The 21,370-nt window shown below is 43.4% G+C and overlaps 1 protein-coding gene across 1 annotated transcript in view; it reads right to left on the minus strand.

Annotated features, from left to right (window-relative positions):
* The window catches only part of KIF5C (kinesin family member 5C), a 166,294-nt gene that overhangs the window by 83,112 nt on the left and 61,812 nt on the right, over positions 1 to 21,370 (minus strand). The window contains exons 3-10 of the mRNA XM_049616144.1: positions 21,223 to 21,296; positions 14,360 to 14,464; positions 9,921 to 9,969; positions 9,591 to 9,646; positions 8,803 to 8,890; positions 3,481 to 3,605; positions 760 to 864; positions 240 to 388 (exon numbers count right to left, since the gene is read on the minus strand). Coding sequence (XP_049472101.1) covers positions 240 to 388; positions 760 to 864; positions 3,481 to 3,605; positions 8,803 to 8,890; positions 9,591 to 9,646; positions 9,921 to 9,969; positions 14,360 to 14,464; positions 21,223 to 21,296 — 751 coding nt within the window. The remainder of the gene's footprint in view (positions 1 to 239; positions 389 to 759; positions 865 to 3,480; positions 3,606 to 8,802; positions 8,891 to 9,590; positions 9,647 to 9,920; positions 9,970 to 14,359; positions 14,465 to 21,222; positions 21,297 to 21,370) is intronic.

The raw sequence follows: 21,370 nt of genomic DNA on the forward strand, positions 1-21,370 counted from the left end.
GCATTTTCTTAAGTATCATAGCCCTGACTGGCTATATTTCTGCCCAGTTTTTTAACACATAGCTATTCTTTGGTCTCAATGAATGACGCCTCAAGTTTACAGGCTTTACCTGCTAGGTGCCATTTAGTAATAGGCTGCTCGCCCCCTCACACTACTTCCTCGCTGACACTAGCCCCTCACCACTCATTCCCGACACCTAAGACCCAGCTCAGAGCCTGGGAATGAGAGACCACACCCACCTTTGCCCAAACATCAGTGTTGACTTGGTCTCAGCCTCATTGAAGACAGAAGGAGAGCAGCAAATAACGATGGTGGTTCTACAGTTCCCACCCAGAGAGTCCTGAAGAATTCGAGTCATCTTGCTGTCCCGATATGGTACGTGTGTTTTCTATTCAGGAAAAGAAAAAGTATTGGCTATCATAGCCATTGTCCATTCAGAGAAAAAACATAAGCAAGCTGGTGTTGGAGACACCGGGCTTAGGAATATGTGTGAAATAAGAATTTGTTGCCCGGTCTTTGGATTCGGCCAAAGTTTAGAGTGCCCATTCTGAGACCTGGTAATAGGAAATTAGCAGCACCATTCATACATTTTAATGGACTAGATCTCCCAGCAGGCAGGGTGTGTACAGCCAGGATTCCCTCTGTCTTTTTTCCAAAGAAAAATAAACGAATCTCTGGGGTATGCGGCAAAGAGAATACACAGACCCAAAAAGCGGCTTCTCATAATTTCATTTCATAGATGGGGACAGGATCACTTACTGTCCCTTCTGCCAAGGCAGAGATCACGTTTCCAAGAGCAGACAAAGATTTATTGATATTTTTAGCTTCGTCGAGAACAGCTCCCTCGGCACCAGTCTTGCTGACCTACCAGAGAGAAGAGAAAGCAGTGAGCTGCACAGGACAGCAAAAGCACAGAGTAGAAAATTCCAATTCGCAGGAGGGCACAGGGCTGGGGGTTGAGGGAGGTGGATGTGAATCCTCCTGGAGTGCAAGAAAAAATAAAAGTGAGTAAGAATCACGTTGATCAAACCTTCCCTTGTGCCTGAGGCTAGGGATTTGTTCTCTCTCATCATTTTCCTCTCAATTAGGTTTTAGGAGAATGGCTGACGCGCCTCAAGGGGTGGAGCTGGATGCATCCCAGGGGGACATCCATCCAGGGGAACCAGGCTCCCTGTGCTGTCACAGAGCCAAGGCCCTGCAAGCCTGAGCCACAGCCTCCACGCCAAAGGGAGCCCAGGGCAACTCCTGAAGCGAAAGCACCCTGGCCATGAGGAATGGACATATTGGGGAAGTGTAAATTATGAGCTCCAACTTCAGGCAAGGGATAAGAGGTGGCAAGAGTTGTCCAGACTCTGTTCCCTCCCTTGCTTACTCCTATAGCAAGGAAAAAGGGAACAATCATCCAAAAGGAAAGCTACCTAGGGGCATCAAAGTCAAGAAAATGTCTATTGCGTTGTGGAATTGTCTTTTCCCCTCTGCAGCCAGAGGGACCACTCGCAGCTCCTCCCCTGCTGTGTTATTACTGACAATCTCATCCTGACTGCATCTGCTCTAGGTAGAGAGCAGTGTAGAAGATGCTAGGGAAACAGGGAACACAACGTGATCCGTGGCTCTGCTGACCGGACAAACCATGTGGGATGGGCAGCTGCTCTCTGAAGAAAGGAAAGCAGGGAAACGATTTTACACGGCGCAAAGACTGATTTCAATTACGAGTAAAGGAGAAACTCCTAATGATAGGAATGAGTGCACGTCTAGGGGGAGGTGTTTTCAAATACAATAGACGTTCATCTCTGAGAACTGTGTGTGTAGATACCACTGCTGACACAGAAATAATGCAGCTGATGGGTCACAAGTAATAACAGCCCATTCACACCGTGTTGTTTAAGGTGCTTTCATATGTGAGCACCTTCACTCCATGAAATGCGCAAGGCAGGTGCAATTGCCTTCCTGTTACAGACAAGGAAGATTTGCACTCCAGAGATGTCAAACTGCCAGCCCAAGGGAAGAACGCATTTAGGGGAGTTGGGGCTTACAGCCCAGAGTTCATGCTAGTAGATCACACTGACACATTCATGTGGACACTTCTAGGGCAAAGGAAAACCGATGTGAGCAAAAGGAACAATGTGCAGGACCATGACTTTAAAATGTCCCACCAGTATCCGACACTGCAGGGGACAGGCCTCCACACTGAACTGCCATTAGGCTTTTCCAGCTGCAGTTAGGCCCCGGACACTCACCTCTGTGCTCTGAAGGGAAAGAGGGAAGAGCAAAGGGGCCAATGGGCTCTCTCTCCAGACCAGCAAAGCGTGGTCTGGTTGCTAACGGTTAGTCTAGAACTGAGTGATGCTGCTCTGTATTCCCATTCTGGTGCGTGTCTGTTTAATTAAAGTTACAAGCCCATACCAGTAAAATTTTGGGTTCCCAACCAGAAAGTTTTCCAGGAACATCCAGATGACATTCCACTCACAGCTTTACACATGCACACAGGAGAACATTTCATGTAACCATTACTTACATGGACATTAGTGGCCATAGCTTGGCAGATAGCAGCTCACTGGTGGGGTGCAGTAATTGGGAATCAACTAGGCAGTTCAGGAGACGGACCAAGCTTTAGGGCTGGCCCTGATGGGGACAGTCAGCATGAGATCATCAGTGATGGAGTGCGCATGGTATTGTGCACAGGGACTGGCTCTGTGATGTCACCCAAGGGGAGCAGCGTCCCAGCCAGGGTGTAGCAGCAGGAGCCTCTGGTAATGCCATGGAAGTGAGGCTGGGTGAGGCAGGCGGGAGGCCGGGCAGGGGCAGGTAGGAGGCTCTATGGAGCCTATCTGGTCTAGAGCATGGCCTCAGCCAGTGCCTCGGAGAGCATGGGACAGAGGCCAAAAGAAAGCCTTGATAAAACCAGAGGTGCAGGGCTTTGGGCCACAACCCTGGCTCCAGGAAGTGACTGGAGCCTGAAGGAAGTGAGGCTGCCCAGGTGAGGCCCCATCAGACCACACCTATTGCAGAGAGAAGCAGGGAATGCAGGAAGAGCCCCGGGTTCCAGATCTTCTATCAGCAAACAAACCTACAAAGGCAGGACTGCCACAGTCCAACGGCAAACCAGTTTCTGGCCTGTTTGAGTCTGGCACAACATGGGGATCTTCCCTTTCCTCAGAAGGTCATGTCCCTTCCTCATTTGCAAGGCTGCCTTTGCCAGGCTAAGTGCACACTGACACTTGCCTACCGTCCTCACTGGGGCCTATTCAGCACACACCCGAACTGGCACTCACAGCACTTCCTGTGACGTGAATGGGGGACTTCAGGACCAGAAATGAGAGGGCAGGAAAATGAAGGTTAGACTTCATACCATCTTGGCACAACAGAAACTTTAAAAGCTCTTTGAAACCCGGGGACAGAAAAGATATAAGAAGTGTACCACTGCACACTGAAGCAGATAACAGGGAAAATTATAGATAATACAAATAAGGAACCAATTACCTTTTCGCTCCCGGCCAAATCAACTAGATACAGCTTCCCACTGAGCTTTTTTTCGGTCTCTACATTCTCTTGTTTAATATTGATCAGGAAGATACTGTGACTTCTCGAGCTGTGTTCATTCATATCTGAAAAGGAAAATAGTTTACTGCTCTGCAAAGAACAGGAAGTTTAGGTAGCAAGTTGCTCATCTAAAAAGCACAACAAATCATGCTTAATAGCTCCATTTTTTAAAGTAAGTCCAGCCAATTCTCTAAAAAAAAAAAAAATTAAGTTTATTTACTTATTTTGAGAGAGAGAGAAAGAGGCAGGGAGGGGCAATGAGAGAGAGAGAATCCCAAGCAGGCTCTGCGCTGTCCGCACAGAGCCCGACATAGGGCTTGAACTCACAAATCATGAGATCATGACCTGAGCCAAAATCAAGAGTCAGACGCTTAACTGACTGAGCCACCCAGGTGCCCAAGTACAGTCAATTTTTAAACATATCTAAAACCAGTTTCTTTAAAAAAAAAAACAAAACACAAAGAACAATGCTTGTTTTAGAAATGAAAGATTTAAAATAACTTCACACAGCTAAGAAATTAAGAATCCTAGTCAGTGATCCAAGATAACAGATTCTCTAGCTTTGTCTGAAGCACCCCCTCCCATGTTCCAACATCTTGCTCCAGCCTGAGCCTTGGCAGCAAAGAGCTCACACCTCCCTCTCCCCTCACCTTAAGTCCCTCACCCTTTATCATTGTGGTTAGTGTTGGAAGTATTCTATCTTTGTCATGTGTGTAAGCTTTGCTTATCAGTACTATCACAAGCTTTCTTAAGGAGGGATTATGATCTTAAGGTTTAAGACTTCTTTTTTTAGTACAGTTCTATAACCCATGCTCGGTGCATAGCATTTCTATATACTAACAATAAACAATCTGAAAAGAAAACAATTCTACTTAAAGTATCAGATTAAATATGCTTCATTAGTGCCAAACACTAGAAATAGAAATGTTTTTGGACCCTGGATAGGAGGAGTCTCCTATCCGATATGTAGAGAACAACAAGAATGTGGACAATGATTGGTTCCAACTAGAGTCCAACAAGGAAGGGACTCGGTGTTTTGGAAAATGCTGGTACACCCATGACCTCCATGAGTCTGACATCCAGTCTGACATTCCTATCACATATGCCACTGCCACTCCAGAAATTATAGTCCTTGAATTTGATGGAAAAACAGCAGAGATGCACAGGGGTGGCAAAATATGCCTGATCGATCATTTTAAGCCTTTGTGGACCAGGAATGTGCTCAAGTTTAGACTAGCTCATCTCAGAGCTCTGGGGCTGGCTCCATGGCTGGTGGTGGAAATCCCCAATCTGATTCAGAAAAGTGTGATTCAGCATAAAGAAAAATGCAACCAATAAAGGATCAAGCCACGGAGGCAGGACAGAGAGACCTTTAATAGGCTGTATTCCTGTTTTTTGTGCATTACTCTTACTCATCCAACTGCTTCCCCTCATCCTCCTTCACCAATAATTGCTACTAAGTAGCTGCATCAGACAATGTTGAAAAAAATAAGCAACAGTATTGCTACCGAATTTCTAAGGCTACCCAAAGAGGGGAAAGACCAGGGCTTGGGGAAACCAAAAGGTAATATCTATCTCTTCCCTTCTCCAGGAAGAATAGGAGGTGCTGATAGTCCTTTTGGTTTCTGGAGATAACGCATGAATAAAAGCTGCTTCCTCTGGCAGCAACAAAACAAAACAAAACAAAACTTTCTAGAATATATGGGAAAAAACTAAAGATTCCACCAAAAAATAAGTCAAAACTGATAAATGAATTTGGCAAAGTTGCAAGATACAAAAATAATATGCAAAAATCAGTCACATTTCTATATATTAACAATAAACAATCTGAAAAGAAAATCATTCTATTTAAAGTATCAACAAAAAGAGTAAGGTACTTAGGAGTAAACTTAACCAAGGAAGTAAAAGACTGTATACTAAACACTACACAATGAGGGGCAGCTGCATGGCTCAGTCGGTAGAATATGCAACTCTTGGTCATGGGGTTATAAGTTTGAGCCCGGTGTTGGGTGTAGACAGTACTTAAAAAAATAAAACCTTTTTTTAAAAATTAAAAACAAAACTACAAAATGTAAGAAGACACAAATAAATGGGTTGGAAGGCTTCACATAGTGAAGATGTCAATACTACCAAAACCAGTCTAAAGATTTAATATAATCTGTATCAAGATCCTCGTTGTGTTTTTTACAGAAATAGAACAGTCCATCCTAAAATTCATATGGAATTTCAAGGAACCCCAAATAGCCAAAACAATCTTGAAAAAGAACAAAACTGGAGTTCTCACACTTACTGATTTCAAACTTACTACAAAGCTACAGTAATCAAACAGTGTGGTACTGGTACAAAGGCAAACCTATAGACAGATGAAAGACAGCCCAGAAATAAACCCTCACATAAAATGGTCAGAAGAATTTTCAACAAGAGTGTCGAGATCACATGCAAAAAAATGAAGTTGGACTCTTACCTAGTCCATATATTAATATAAAAAGGATCAAAAACCTACATGTAAAAGCTAAAATTATAAACCCTTAGAAGAAAACATAAGGGAAATGTTTCATAACACTGAGTTTACCAATGATTTCTTGGCAATAACACCAAAACTTTAAGCAACAACAAGAAAAATAGATAAATTGCACTTTATCAAAATTAAACTTTTATTCATGAAAGGAAGTATTGACAGAATGAAAAGGCAACCCACAGAATGAGAGACAAGATTTGCAAATCACATATCTGATAAAGAATTTAGATCAAGAATAAGATAAGAGCTCCTATAAATCAACAACAAGAATAAAACAACCTAATTATAAAATGAGCAAAGGACCTAAACAGACATTTCCTCAAAGACAATGTACAAATGGCCAATAAACACATGAAAAATGCCAACCATCACTAAACATTAGTGAAATGCAAATCAAACCACAGTGACCTCACACATCACACCTATTAGCATGGTTACTGAAAACAAAAATAGCAGCGCCTGGATGACTCAGTCAGTTAAGTGTCCAACTCTTGATCTCAGTTCAGGTCATGATCCCAGAGTTGTAGAATCCAGCCCCGCATTGGGCTCCATGCTGATGGTGGAGACTGCTTAAGATTCTCTCTCTCTCTCTCTCTCTCTCTCTCTCCCTCCCTCCCTCTGCCCCTCTCCTCATCTCACTCTAAAATAAATACATACATACAAACATAAATACATCAATAACCTTTAAAAGAAACAAAAATAGAAAGTAAGAAGTAATGGCAAGGATGTGGAGAAATTAAAACTTGCGTGCTCTTGTTGGTAGGAATGTAAAATGGTGCAGCTGCATGGAAAATAGTATGGCAGTTCCTTAAAAACTTCAAAGTACAATTAACATATGATCCAGCAATTCCAGTTCTGGGTATATGCCCAGAAGAACTGAAAGCAGACACTTGAACAGATATTTATACAGCCATGTTCATAGCAGTATTATTCACAACAGCCAGAAGGTGGAAGCAACACAGGGTCTACACGTCTAACTATGGATGAATGAATAAACAAAATGCAGTATACATGTACAACAGAATATTAGCATTTCAAAAAGAAAGGTAATTCTGACATACGCTACATATTGGATGGACCTTGCAGACGTTATGCTACGTGAAACAAGTCACAGGAGGACCTATGTTACTTCACTTATGTGAAGGCAGCTAGAGCGGTCGAATCCATTGAGACACAAAGTAGTGTAGTGGTTTCCAGGAGTTGGGAAGAGGAAGTGTGGGGAGTTATTGTTCGATGGGCATGGGGTTTAACTTTGGGATGATTAAATTCTGGAAATGGATAGTGGTGATAGTTGTACAACATTGTGAATGGACGTAAGGCTACTGAATTGTACCCATAAAAACGGTTAAAATGGTAAGTTTAATGTTATGCATATCTTACCAAAATCATTTAAAAACCAGCTTACCAGAATGATAAGAAAACTAGTAATGTTCTAGACCAACAGTTCGGGACCAAGGGGCCAAGATGGGTTGTCAAGTATGTCCTGAATAACTCATGACTAACAACAGCTGAAGAAATCAAGTAAATAATTTATCTATAAATGAGAGATACTATTATGATAAGAATATCAGCCTTACATTCTTTCAAGTATATGTGTAAGCAGAAGAGAAATAAGTAGAATTTAACCTACACTGTATACATGTCTAGGCTCACCTATGAAATCTGCCACATATGTAATTATCGTCTGATAGTCAGTCGGGTAAAGAACAGATTGAGAATTACAGTTCTGGGTGACAGAATCATAGAGCCTTGGATGGAAGAGACTTAAAGAGGCTTGACCAGTCACCAACCAATGCCTTAATCTCTTGTATACGTCACAGGGAACTCCTTGCCCCTCTAGGCAGCAGGCTTAACTTGGGGCAGCTATCAGGATCAGAGAGTTCTTGTGGTTGGTCAAAACCTGCCCCCCTGTAGCTTCCACAACCCAGGGTGGTCCACCATTTGGATCATACAAAGCACACTGAGTTTCTTAATGACAGCAACTTGAACATGTTGAGAAATATTACATCGTCCATATGTCCTCCTCAGAGTTTTTTCTTTCTTCCGAGCTAGGAATCCCTAGTTCTCTCAGCTCCTCTTCATCTGAACTCACTCTGGTTTGTCCACATCCCTCTGAATAAGACAGACAGCCACCATCTTTTCATGGAGCCTCTGCTGCTCTAACAACTTATGACGACTTCCCCAAGGTGTGTGCAAATGCCGAGGAAGGCAATGCAAGAAAAACAAGCTGACCTGAACATGCCTGTGATTAACACAGCCTAGAAAAGTTTTCAATAACGCTCCCTGCTCTTTCTGAGCTCCTCCTGGCTTTCCTTTTCCCTTTTTACACAGGGCAGAAATCTAGTGTGGTTTCTTTCCACACATATGACTGGCCATATAAAATTTGTTCATTTGTAATTTTTTTTAACCTGAACAACAACATGGTTGAAATACATTTAGAAGCTGACTTTTAATCCCCTTGTCTCGGTGGGTTGCTTGTTTTCCCCAGGGTCCAAAGGGTGCTGCCAGGGCCCAGAGAACCTCACCTGCTATTTCCCAGAGTTCCCTGCACAGCAGAAGGCACTGCTTCCCACGATGTGCCTAGATGCACTCAGACTGCACACACCTGTCTGCATCCAAGCCACTGCTTTACAACTGCCTTCCCCTGAATTATTTCCTTTGGACCTCATAACCCAGCCATCCTGGCGGGTGGGCAGATACTTGTACCCTGACTCACAGGGGAGGGAACAGGACACCAAGCTTACTTGTTACAGCCACGTGTCGGTTTGCTTTGCCTTCATCTATCACATCCATGACTTCCTCGGGGCTTGACACAAAGCGCTCGGTGCACCCCTGCAAAAGAGTTGGTTCAGGTTCACCATTAAAGGACCAGAAAACACCAGTATTTTAAGACAGCTAAACATTTTCCCATTTTTCTCCTAGAGGTGCAGATTAAGAGAAAGGCTCCAGTGTTGATCCCACCATTTTTTCTCCTGCTTCTGGCTTGAATTCTACATGAAAAAGAAGTCTGAGCAAACCCTGGGAAACCCAGAAGTAAACCATAAAAGAAATGCCAGATTTTCCTAGATTTTTAAATACCTGTTCTTACTCAACAGCATGAGTTTCTGTTTCTGAGAAACAGAATAAAGAAAACCAGTGACAGAAAAAGAAATGGATGAAATTTTGCTTTGCCTTCCATTCTAGTCCCCAACTTTAATTAGACACATTCTAGACATAATGCTCTGCTGGGCTTCCCCTAACTACAAAGTATAAGCAATTATCCTCCATATAAAAGCCTCTTCACATGTGAATAATAAATATTTGTTCACTTCTCCAATTCTTACCTTATGTGATTAGACATCTGTGGTATATTTACAGAGATACAACTGGAGAAATTAAATGTCTATTTTTTTTACCAGATGAATATTAAATGTAAGGAACATGATGAAATACCTCCATACACTTTATAGGTAATGTTGTGAGCATATTACATAATAATTATGATGACAGTGACCGGAGACAAGTCAATTGCATCATCAAGTTTTCCTCATACCTTTACATACGGGACTCTGTTTTTGTCTTCATGAACAGCCAAGTTCGTCTTGGATACTACAGAGATAATAATGATGGCATGCAGAGGAGAGAAGAAAAGTTAAAGACTCAGTATTGGAGGATAAAGAGAAATTGTTACCGAAGACAGGCAAATCTCATGTCTTTGCCATACGCAAGTTTAAGCCTTGGCTGAGAACAAGCAGATAGTGTAAAGACAATAAAAGATCTCTGTATTTTCATTAGTTCCTTAAGCAGAAGTGTTGTGAATCCTTTCAGCCTCCCTGGACCTCAGTTACAGAGCAAATAGAGGACAAGCATTCAGGTTACTCACCATCCAGTAAGTCCCTGATTTTGTCCAAGTAGATCTCAAAATAGGAAACCTAGTTAAAAACAAATGGAGTTTGAAACAGAAATGCCACACTGTATTTAAAAACTATCACTATTAAAACTCATAGAAGGTCTTTGTCATGTACGGCTAAGAAGAGCAAGAAGAGGGGCCACAAAGTGAAGAGTTGGCCGACTCTCCGGGCTCTCCAGCCTCCTGACGCGTCAGCCTGCTCTGCGGGCCGCTGCCCAGTGCGGCCACTCTCCGTGCTTGACGGCCTCTGTGGTCTTGACTCAGGTGCTCCTTACATTGTGTGCTGGGCATCCACCCACAGAACGACTCTCCTTTTCACCCTATGTGAGCACCAAGCAAACTTCTAGGTAGGACAACAGTTGCAACAGAAACGTCCTTCACGAGCAATTGTCAAAAATCAGTAGGCCTCTCCTCATGTGTGACACTGACACCCTCACCAGACTGGGATGAAACACTCACATGAAGAAGTAGGGACTGGAATAAGGGCACTTTGCTTGGAACTACAAGAGCTCAAAGGGAACAGGGAGAGAGAGCTGCTGATGGTGGCCAGCTTTGGGGAGTCCAGGAAAGGTCCGAACAAAATGTGATTTAAGAAAGACAGACTAGCCTGCGAGAGGGAAAGGAAGCCTTCCCATCAATTATTCTCAAACGCCAGCCCAGAACCACCTGCATCAGCATCATCCATAGCCTTTGTTTAAATTGCAGAATCATGAACCCTATTGTAGTCCTCCTGAATCAGAATCTCCAGGAACAGGTCCTAGGCATCTGCTTCTAATCCCTGGTTAGTTCTTATGTCAGCTGACATCTGAGAACAGCTTTAACTAGATATGCGATCTTGGGGGTTTAATTCAAATGTAACCGAGACGAGAGGCCTCAGTTTTCCCATCTGTCAAATGAAGCCATTTGGACTCGATGATGTCAAAAATTCTGTCTAGGATTCTGCACTTTTTGTCTACACCTGCCTTCTGCATCTCAGATCAACTTTTCTTTCTCTCATGTTTATGGGTTTTCTTGAAACCTAAACAAAAGAATGGATAAACAAGTTGTTAAGGAAGAAAAAACGTGCCAAAATAGTTGTAAAGTTGGAGTGTAACTCTACAGGTAAGACGTCACCCCTGCATCCTAGCTCTGAACCAGTTCTACCTCTGGTTGTGGAAAGTGAAGCTTCCCCAACTCAAGGCTAGTCCTCACCAACTCAGTCCCACTTATTACCTTGTCTGTGTCTCAGCCTGGAGCCTAGTGACTTCCCAGTTTCTCTGAGAGCTGGGGCTTCAAACTCTGGAACCTGTACCTGGCCATCCTCTCCATATTGCCTGTCTCCCTAACAACCTGAACCTGCCTGATCATCTGTCAAACTCCCCAGTCACCAAGCCTCGCACATCACAGACACACCTAGTTGACCTTGGAAAGAATCACTGCTCCTGAAACTTCTTCCTGTGGCTGGAATCCTAGGGTCTGTTTGGCCTCTAATCTTACACATCTCTCATTCAGCCTCCCTGTGGCCAACTCAACCCTGGTTCCAACCCATTCTATTGCATTTCAAGACTGCCTGGCTTTCATTAAGACTTCTGCATCTTTGAGGGGCACCTGGGTGGCTCAGTCGGTTAAGTGTCTGACTTTGGCTCATGGTCTCGTGGTCTGTGAGTTCAAGCTCCACATCGGGCTTTCTGCTGACAGCTCAGAGCCTGGAGCCTGCTTCAAATTCCGTGTCACCCTCTCTCTGCCCCTCCCTTGCTTGCACTCTGTCTCTGTCTCTCTCTCTCAAAAATAAATAAACATTAAAGAAGATTTTAAAAAAAAGACTTCTGTATCTTTGAGATGTACACATGTATCCTTATTTCCATAGATTACAGAGAAATTACACTAAAAAGCAGTCATAAATTACATGTCAACAAATATGCCAATTAAAATCCTGTTCACATTTAATATCTTCTTTTACCACAGAAGATACTGGTGCTTGAGTAGGGGGAGGGGGAGTGATTTTGTTATTTTTGTCATTGCAAATGCTTTCTGAGACCAGGTGGAAGAAAAATAAATATGCAATTGTTTTGCATTAAGAAATTGCATGTTCAGAAATAATGTTTAAAACCTCTATGGGGCTCACTTTAAGGAACAGATTTTCAATAGTGTTTTAATCAAGCCTCTTTTTCTTGATTAAGCCTGTCACTGCTCAGTTCAAATATGGAACAATCGCTAGCCTTCCCACTTATAATTATGATGTATGAAATAAGTGAGCATAACTACAAATGCAGAACAGAAAGCCAGACTGTAAAATTCAGCCCTGGAGACTTGGGTGTTGTTTCTTCTCTCCTGCTTCATGCTGGGGCTGTTTTTATCTTAATAAGATTCACACTATTTTGAGGGCAGTAATTGGTTTAACATCTTACTCTGGGATTATCCCATAAGAACCCTACAGTAGTTTAAGGTATTTAAATGCAAACAGCCTTAAAGATGTACTAAGCTCCTAAATCTTGATCCCATCAAAGCAACAGGCTTCTGTATCCTTAGATATAAAGAACCCTGGCAAAGAGGAGAAACCAGCATTAGCCAATAAAGGGAGCAAAAAGATTTATAAAGTAAAAAGACTTGCCAGATCTAATTTATAATGGGGCAAACAGTTGTTGCCTTGTTTTTATATAATTTAGGAAAGGCACATAGCAGAAATAAGTAAGGTGGAAGTTTAACATAATGGAAAGGTGTTGCACTTGGGATTGGTGAGATCAAGAGTCTAATAACCTGATCTGTAACTGCTGCCAATAACCTGATATGTAACTATGGCCAGCCAGTGCTGTCTTTAAACTTCAGTTTCTTCATCTCTAAAATGATGGGCCTAGGGGTGCCTGGGTGGCTCCGTCGGTTAAGCGTCCGACTTCAGCTCAGGTCATGATCTCGCAGTCCGTGAGTTCAAGCCCTGCGTCGGGCTCTGTGCTGACAGCTCAGAGCCCGGAGCCTGTTTCAGATTCTGTGTTTCCCTCTCTCTCTGACCCTCCCCCGTTCATGCTCTGTCTCTCTCTGTCTCAAAAATAAATAAACGTTAAAAAAATTTTTTTAAATGATGGGCCTAGTGCACTAACCCAGCCTTAAAGAATGGTCAGCCTCTTGGCTCATGTCCTCAGCTCCAAGTCTTCTTAGAACTGCCTGTGTCTCTTCCTCACCCCCTGTCCACACCGTCCCCAGTCGCCATGGCAGGAACTCAGCCAGCCATGTGTATCCTGGACAACACTAATCAGAGCTGGGGGCAAGCCCTGCTGTAGGCTAGGCCAAGGAGCCCACTCCCTGGGGAATTAGGAATCGGGAATAAGGGATGTGGAACAGGAGTTACCATGGTCCTTCTCCCCTTACCCATGCACCCCCTGAACAAAGATAAAGCAAGCAGACAGAAATGCAGGGACTGTAACAGGGATAGTGTTTCTTTCGGGGGTGATGAAAATGTTCTGGAATTAGTGATCATAATTGTGTAATTTTTGAAATATAGTAAAAACCATTAAATTGTACACTTAAAAATGAATTTTATGGTGCATGAAATGTATCTCAAGCTTTTTAATTTAAAAAAAAAAATTTAAAGGAAAAGCAGGGTCTGGATTCTTACTTTTCTACAACCCCCAAGCCACATACCTTCACATTTTGTACCTTATAACAGTTTTCTCTAGTTGCTTAAACAAGTGGCTTTCAATCTCTTGCGAACAAAGGAGCTCCAATGAATATACCCCTAATACTCAATGTTATGAATTAACAGCTATAGTTAAGAGATTAAAAATCTCTTTCAATTCAAATTTAAGTCAGAGCAGAGGTTCTGGTTTAAAACAAACAAACAAACAAACAAACAAACAAAAAACAGGAAGGATAATACCTTCCCTAATACTTGTCAAAGTGTGCTTCCCAAAACACTATTCTATCATACCCCAAAAGGAGAAAAATATGTCCACAGTCAAATACGCAGGAAAATGTAATATACTACATGTCCCCTTTGTAGAATTATGCTGCATAATAGCATGTTTAACTTGTGATGAATCTAACATTTTTCAACAAAACATTTTTTCCAGCTTATTTGGCCACATAAACCTTTTCCCTGGTAACCCACCTATTAATATGAGGGACCTGGAACATACTTTGGGAAATGCTGTCCTCACCCAATCATAGACACATTCTGGTCACATCTCTAGAAATCTACAGGGTAAGTATAGAATTCAAACAACTATCAAGATGATTCCATCCTAAAGAAGGCTTTTACTTTATCTCAATTATTTCCTCAGTATTAACCTGAACCATTAAATAACTATGGCTTTGCCTATGATGGCACGTCATCTAAAATACATAAAAATCATCTTTTATGTACACAGAAAAAGAAGAAAGCTAAGAAACATGATTTGGGGCTCAGTTTCTTCTCCTTGGACTTAATCAAGGGCACTTACCTTGATATGAAACTCCAGGTTTTCATCCATGGAATAGATGTGGTCAAAGATGTCGTGCGCAATCCTTGGGATGATCCCCATGAGCTGAGGGTCATGTAGCTTCCCCTAGTGAGTGAAAAAACACAAGCACAGGGAGCTAAAGAGTGCTGGGAAACCTGTCTGAGAGAAGGGACCATATGTGGATGCACGAACAGAACACCATGGAGAGGGAACACCCATACACGTATGTCTGCTCCTTTGGAGGGTCCACCTGACAGGCAAACAGACCGTTAAGTTCATGGAAATAGATCAGCATGCTGCTCTTTTTACCAGCAGTGGGGGGCTTGTTCTATCAAGCCCCAAAAATATTCACTCCTGCTGCCGCTCATGGCAGCAAATGGTTGTATGTGGGTAAGGGTGTGGGTAGAAGGGAGGAGGGCAGGAGGGCGGGATGAAGACTGAGATTATAGGGTGACTATCACATCCCAAAGGTGGTTTTTGTTTTGAAATTTTTACAAACTGATCAGAAGGTACAAGTCCAAGTTAATCTGCATTAATAAAACCACCTTGAGAGCTGATAGTTTCTTTTATGTCATCATTGCTCAAAAATTTCTCACCTTATTCTAGAAAAACCTTCAGTATCGCTTCACAAACCAATCAAGAAAAGCCATTTCATCGATTTCTTAAAAATCCATAATTCCCAGCCTGAATTGTTCAAGTAATTTTTGGTTCTTTCCTTTCCTTTTCTTTTCTTCTCTTGTTTTTTTTTGGGGGGTGGGCTGTTTCTAATACTTAAATCCACTTGTAATATATTCTCTTATTCTTTTACCCCCCTTTTTTCTCTGAGAGAGGTCTAGCCCTCTCTTCCCATGGAGCAAGCACCCCTAGGAACCCTCCTCCAACCCTAAGGCGGGGTGTGGGGGTGGGGGTGGGGGGGTTGAGGGATATTTTATCTAAGGGGTAATGGGTTAGATGAGTTCTTCTGTGATTTGAACTATTTTACTAAATCCATGTTTAAGATCCAGATTTGCTGCCTCTGAAAACTTTCAAAAAAGATATGCCGTAGTATTTGAAAGCAATTCCTAAAGAAGAGCTCTAGAAGTATTTACAGCGGCAGCCCTAGCAAGGGCTCCCAGAGAGCCTTCCTTACTCCCACGCTCCAAGTTCTATTCTGTTCCATGTTAAGCCACCTATCAGTGCACAAACACATAGTCTGCAGGTCTAAAGTAATCGTTGGCAACAGTATTCCCAGAGTTTTTCAGACCTTCAGAAAGTTATAAAACTCTGGGAAAAAAAAAAAAAACTGGAACTATAAGAAAATCACAAAACCCGTCTTACTCTTCAGTCTCCCAGGGACACCAACAGCCTTCAGCAACACGATGACTCATATCCTTGTTCCAAATCTCCCTGCCACCTGGAAGACCTGCTTTGTTTTCCTCAATCAGATCTTTATCCTTCGGGGATTCACCACATAGCTCCTCTTTGACAGGTTGACTTTCAAGCCAATATTTGAGTTACCAAAAGCAAGAAGTCACATGGACCCTGGCACTAACTCCAGGCCACAAAGCGCTCTACATTGTGAATCCTCCTTTGCACACCTGATCCCTAACCTTCCACTCTCTTGAAAGCAAGAGAAAAGCTGACTTTAGATATATCTGTCCTCTGGCAAAGCTCTCTTACCCGGGAAAATGGGTTCTCTCCTGGAATGCCTTCATCTGCTAAGAATCCTATATCATTTGATATCTTTATATTGCTTTTTGTTTGACTGTACAGTCCCTAAAGGCAAGGTGGCCAGCGCATATGTATTTCTTCCCACTTCTTATGATACTTAGTACGGTGTCTACTGCATAGAATTATTGTAGAATACAAATTAAACAGTATACATAAAGTGCTTAGGGACAATAAATGTTAGCATTATATTATTCAGCTCATATTAGGTTCTCATTAAGCAGTCGTTGGGGTTTATTTGACCTGAAGAGTCTGAAAATATATTTCTATCCTGGACCATTAACATATATCTTAGGAAAATAGCCCTGAATGACTGAGACACAGAGTTTCTCAAATGTTGGTAATCTTACTTCTCACAGGCCATCATAAACATCAAACACTGGGCCCTGCATGCTCAGGACTATGAAAATTGCTGGCAGAAATGACCCGGACAGTGAAAGGGGTGCCTGGGTGGCTCAGTAGGTTAAGTGTCTGACTCTTGATTTTGGCTCAGTTTATGATCTCATGGTTCACGGGTTCAAGCCCCATGTGGGGCTCAGCTCTGACAGTGTGAAGCCTGCTTGGGATTCTCTCTCCCTTGCTCTCTGCCCCTTCCCCACTCACACTCCCTAGATAAATAAACAAAAAGAAACAAACAAATAATTAAGAAATGACACAAGACAGTGAAAACACAGATCTCTCTCCAGTCAAATGTCAGGATGCCATTGGGTCAATCCACCTCAGAGAGTCTGAGGAGTGTCCCCCCACGCTCCCGCAGAACCCTTCAATAATCCATCATAATCCTTTAGCTTCTCCTCAGTGGTTCACAGACAAAGAAGACCGAGTGATAATTCACAAATCATTTATAAATGACTCCAGTCTGTTTCTCTAGATACTTTCCCTTTCAAAAGGTTTATCTTCCAATTGATTTCTGGCTCACACAAATATTGACATCCCTTTGTTTGCCTTTGTCAGGGTAAGAACCAAGGCAGAACCAGGGATGAGTCTGCGACACTCCCTGTTGCTTTCCTGAAGCCCACACCCAAAAATCACATGAGAGGGAAGGACATGTTAATTTGGAGAAGGCATGATAATACCTCCATTCCCATGGTCACAGAAGTGACACTCAAATCTAGCAAAGGTTTAGGGGCTGGGATGCTTGATCTAGCTTATAGGCCCAGGAGTGGTGACAGCTGAGGCTTTATGTTCAGTACACTGAGCCTGCCAAGACAGTGTGTGTGTGTGTGTGTGTGAGAGAGAGAGAGAGAGAGAGAGAGAGAGAGAGAGATGTAGTGTGTGGGTGTGAGTGGTGTTGAGAGGGTGTTGATGTGTGTGGTGTATGTATATGAGACGGAGGGGTGCTCAATAAAGGTCTTCACTCTTTCTTCAAATAAAATACACAAACACACACACAATAGTCACCTCAGGTGATAAAAGGTGGTAAAAAGCAGAGAGCTATAGAAATTCAGAGAACAGAGAGTCCTTTCCAGCTGCGGTGATATGAGATGGCTTCCCTGAGGGACACCAAATCTTGAGAGATGGAGATCAGGATGGGCAAGAAGCAGGAAGATGAGATGAGAGGAATGCAACAGAGGCATAGGAAATGAGAAACAATACCCCATTAAGAGAGCCATGACAAGTTCAGTTGGCTGGAGGATCAGGGATGGACTTGAGTAGCAAAGGAATGTCCCACTTCACCATCTTTCTTCTCCCAGAAAACACAAAGAACATTTGTATACTTGTATCCTACATAATCCTCTTCCAAAACTTCTCCCACTTCTGAACGTGGCCTTCTCGGAACATGTGTGAAAGAAGAAACCAAACCCAGGCCACTGGCCGCAGAACAAGACTCCCTTTGTTCTAGCCCCAGTTGCCTTCTCAACCTCCCAAGCAGGATGGTTTCCTGAAACACTTAAGATGGGAAAGCAGGTGGCCCGTCAGCTCACACGAGCACCAATGCACTCGGACAGGCTCATTAAAAATCACTCGGCTGGCTCAGCTCAGCAGTGGGGTGGCCTGCACCATTCCATGGGCTCCCGGTGCCCTTGTGGGCAGAAGGAAAAACAGCGTGTCTCCATCTGTCTAAATCGGTGCTGAAGAGGGACACAAAGCAAGGCACGGGGCCCAGAGAAGCCCTCCCGGGCAACACACACTGAACGAAGGTCCAGCCCTCCCTTCCCCTGGATAGCCAGCACCGCCAGCAGCCCTCCCTCACCCCAGCCCTAGAAGCACCGGCTGCACCTGCCCTGGGCCCAGTGCACCACGGTGCCCTACCAAGCCTGGCATCAGCACTGTCAAGTGTTTCCTATTTTTACTGAAAATCCGCCTTAAATGCTCCATCTTCAGAAGCTAATCTTTCCAATTTTATGTAGGCTTATCTGTTTGTTCTCCTCAATAGAAAGTAATGGAATCACCACTGGATGTCAGACCAAAAATGAGGGGATTAAAATGAAAAACAGCTTTAAAATGTGACAGCTCTGTCCATTCAGGGAGTTAACATCCCCTTCCAAAAGCCTTTGAAAGATCACAATGTATAATTCCGAATACATAAAATCCTTTCAGATGGTGCAAGCCCTGCAGGGCTTTTTTTTTTTTTTTTTTTTTTTTTAATTTAATTGCATTCCAGGGTCCTGGATTTCTTGGTCTCCCACAGTCTCTATGACTTCGGCTCGGGGCTCCTCCTTTCCTCTGTTTTCCTTTAAAGTATCCCCTACCGTCTTTCCAATCTATAATCACCCTACAGAAAGAACTAAACTAAGTGTCTGTGGGGGCAGGGGGATGCTGGGAAAGGGCTCCCATCTGCCCCACCCCGTCCTCCCGTGGACACAAACATGTGATATTCAGAAGTCACAATAAATAAAAGCAACCCCTTACAATCAACCTGTTAAAACCGACAAGGATGAAAAGGCTACAGAACTTAGGCAGCTATGAGAGGAACCCGCACAGAAGCCAGTTCCCTTTAGGGGGCCATGGGTCCCTCTGGGCCCACAGCAGTGCTGCAGGCCTTGTAAGGTTCACACTGTGAGACAGAGGGCTCCAGATGCTCTCATTTAACACAACATCTCCGATTTTGGTTTTAAAGAGCTGGCATACCTCTTTGCCATCTCCTCACACCCACCAATGCCCCCCGCACACAACACAAACTAAGATTTTACTCTGGGGACAGGTCTATCCTTTGATGGTTTACAATTTAAATTTCTGACATTTAGCAAATATCTTGTATTTCCCAAAGATGAATTAATTCGAAAGCCAAAAAGGTCATTCTTGTAAACATTCCCTATGATTGGGGGGCGGGGGGGGGGAGTTCTAAATATTGCATTTTTGTTGTTGTTTTATATACCATTTGGTAATTTTCCAAGAACCTGGAGACTGATGGATACCATCATGAGATGTGCTCTCTCTCTCTCTCTCTCACATGCCTTATGAAGGAGCTATTGTCACAGCTGCTGGGAAGGCTGGCACTTAGGAAATCTATAACTGCAACTTTTCTGGTGCCTAGAAGGTCAAGGGTCTGGGGCTCAGCAAGAGAGGCAGGCGAGGGGCTGGCCATGCCCGCGTCTCACTGCAGGAGAACATGAGGTGCAAGAAGACAGGGGGCCAAGGCTCAGGTGTCAGGCGACAGTCCTACTCTGCGCAGAAGCAGTGGCAAATAAACCTGATGCCTCTCCTTTAATCTCTCCAATCTCTGAACCACTGTCCACTGCAAAATGGGTGAACGTAAGTCAACACCACAGAAACGAGATCCCCCAGAGTCCGATGCACACTTGAAATCGGTGTGAGCAGAACATCAGAGCCTCAAGGCTTTTTGCCTCGGGCCTTTGAAATCTCCTCTTCAATAGGAATGATTCATAAGCTAAACCGATTCTGCAGCGGCTGGCCAGCCGGCCGGCTCACTCAGAGACATTCCCAGGAGGGTACCGAACATGAAAATCCTAAGCTTGAAGGATCAAGGATTCATCTTACCCTGCTGCTTGTAAGCTGAATTCCCCAAACTTCCTCTGCACAGTTGCTTGTAACAACCACTCTTTTACCTCTCCTCACCTGTCAGGGGAGACTTTTAAAGAATTATCCGCCCTGAAGGGCTTACAGGAGTCCGTGGCAAAAAGCAGGAACAGAAGACACAAAGGGGGCCAATTTTGTCCGCAGACGTGCCTTGTCTGGAACACAGCCTGGAGCCGCAGACCTCCACCGCCAACAATTTGCACTGGGGTCACACCTTCGAGAGCTCACAGGGCCAGGTGTGTAAGTTAATGACAGAGGATGCTGCACATACATTCATACTCTCTTGCAGTGTGCAGGGATGGGGCCAGTGTGGACTGGACAGGGCATGAGGGTATCAATTGAACAACTATTTTATGGAACCCCTCCCAGGTGACAGTCGCTGTTTCACACAGTGGAAATGTCAATAAACAGGCAAACAAGACAATGAAGAGCTCTGCTCTAGTGAAGTTTACACTTTATATTAGGTTGAAATTTCATCCAGTGTCATACAATCTTCATAAGTAATCTCTACACCCCTACACCCCACGTGGGGCTCGAACCCACAACCCCAAGATCAAGAGTCCCACACTCCACTGACTGAGCCAGCCATGTGCCCCAGGATCTTCAGAATTTTCAACCAGATTTAGAAACTTAGAATTATGTGAAATCATCCCATTTTAAACACTGCCTGCAATTTTAAAATATGTACAATAATAATAAATTTTTTAAAATGTAAAACACGCTGTATAGTCCAAATAAAAATATACCTGTGGGCTGAATTTGGTCCACAAGCCAACTTCTTTAAGTCTCTGACATACAGTTCTTCTGAGGAGACTCACCTCCCCAGAGTAGCCCCACTCCTTTAAACCCTTAGGGACTTTCGCAACAGACTTTCTCAGTGAGATTAGGGCCACAGGCCCTAGGATACTCACACCACTGTTCAGCTTGTTGCTGATTCTTTTCTAATAGAATTTACTACTTCCATTTTGAGAGAGCTACCAACAAAGGATTTTTTTAAAATTCTGAACTCCTGAGATTTTATTACTCACCATTATTTTAAAACTCCACGGAGACAAAATAAATCGGTCAAATGTGACCAGCCCCTTAGCCATCTGCCTTGCACAGCCAAGGGGCCACACGCACCTGAATTTGGCCAGCCACACAGAGGTTGCCATCACAGCATGCTGCAATCTTACCTCCATGGTGTGTGTTTTTCCTGATGAAGTCTGTCCATACGCAAAAATCGTCCCGTTATAACCTTCAAGGACATCTGCAAGCAAGAAAAGAAATTAAAATTAACTCATTACTTTGATCATATGCTAGTGTTGGTTCCATATTTTAAAA

The sequence above is a fragment of the Panthera uncia genome (genome assembly GCF_023721935.1).
Source record: "Panthera uncia isolate 11264 chromosome C1 unlocalized genomic scaffold, Puncia_PCG_1.0 HiC_scaffold_3, whole genome shotgun sequence".
NCBI lineage: Eukaryota > Metazoa > Chordata > Mammalia > Carnivora > Felidae > Panthera > Panthera uncia.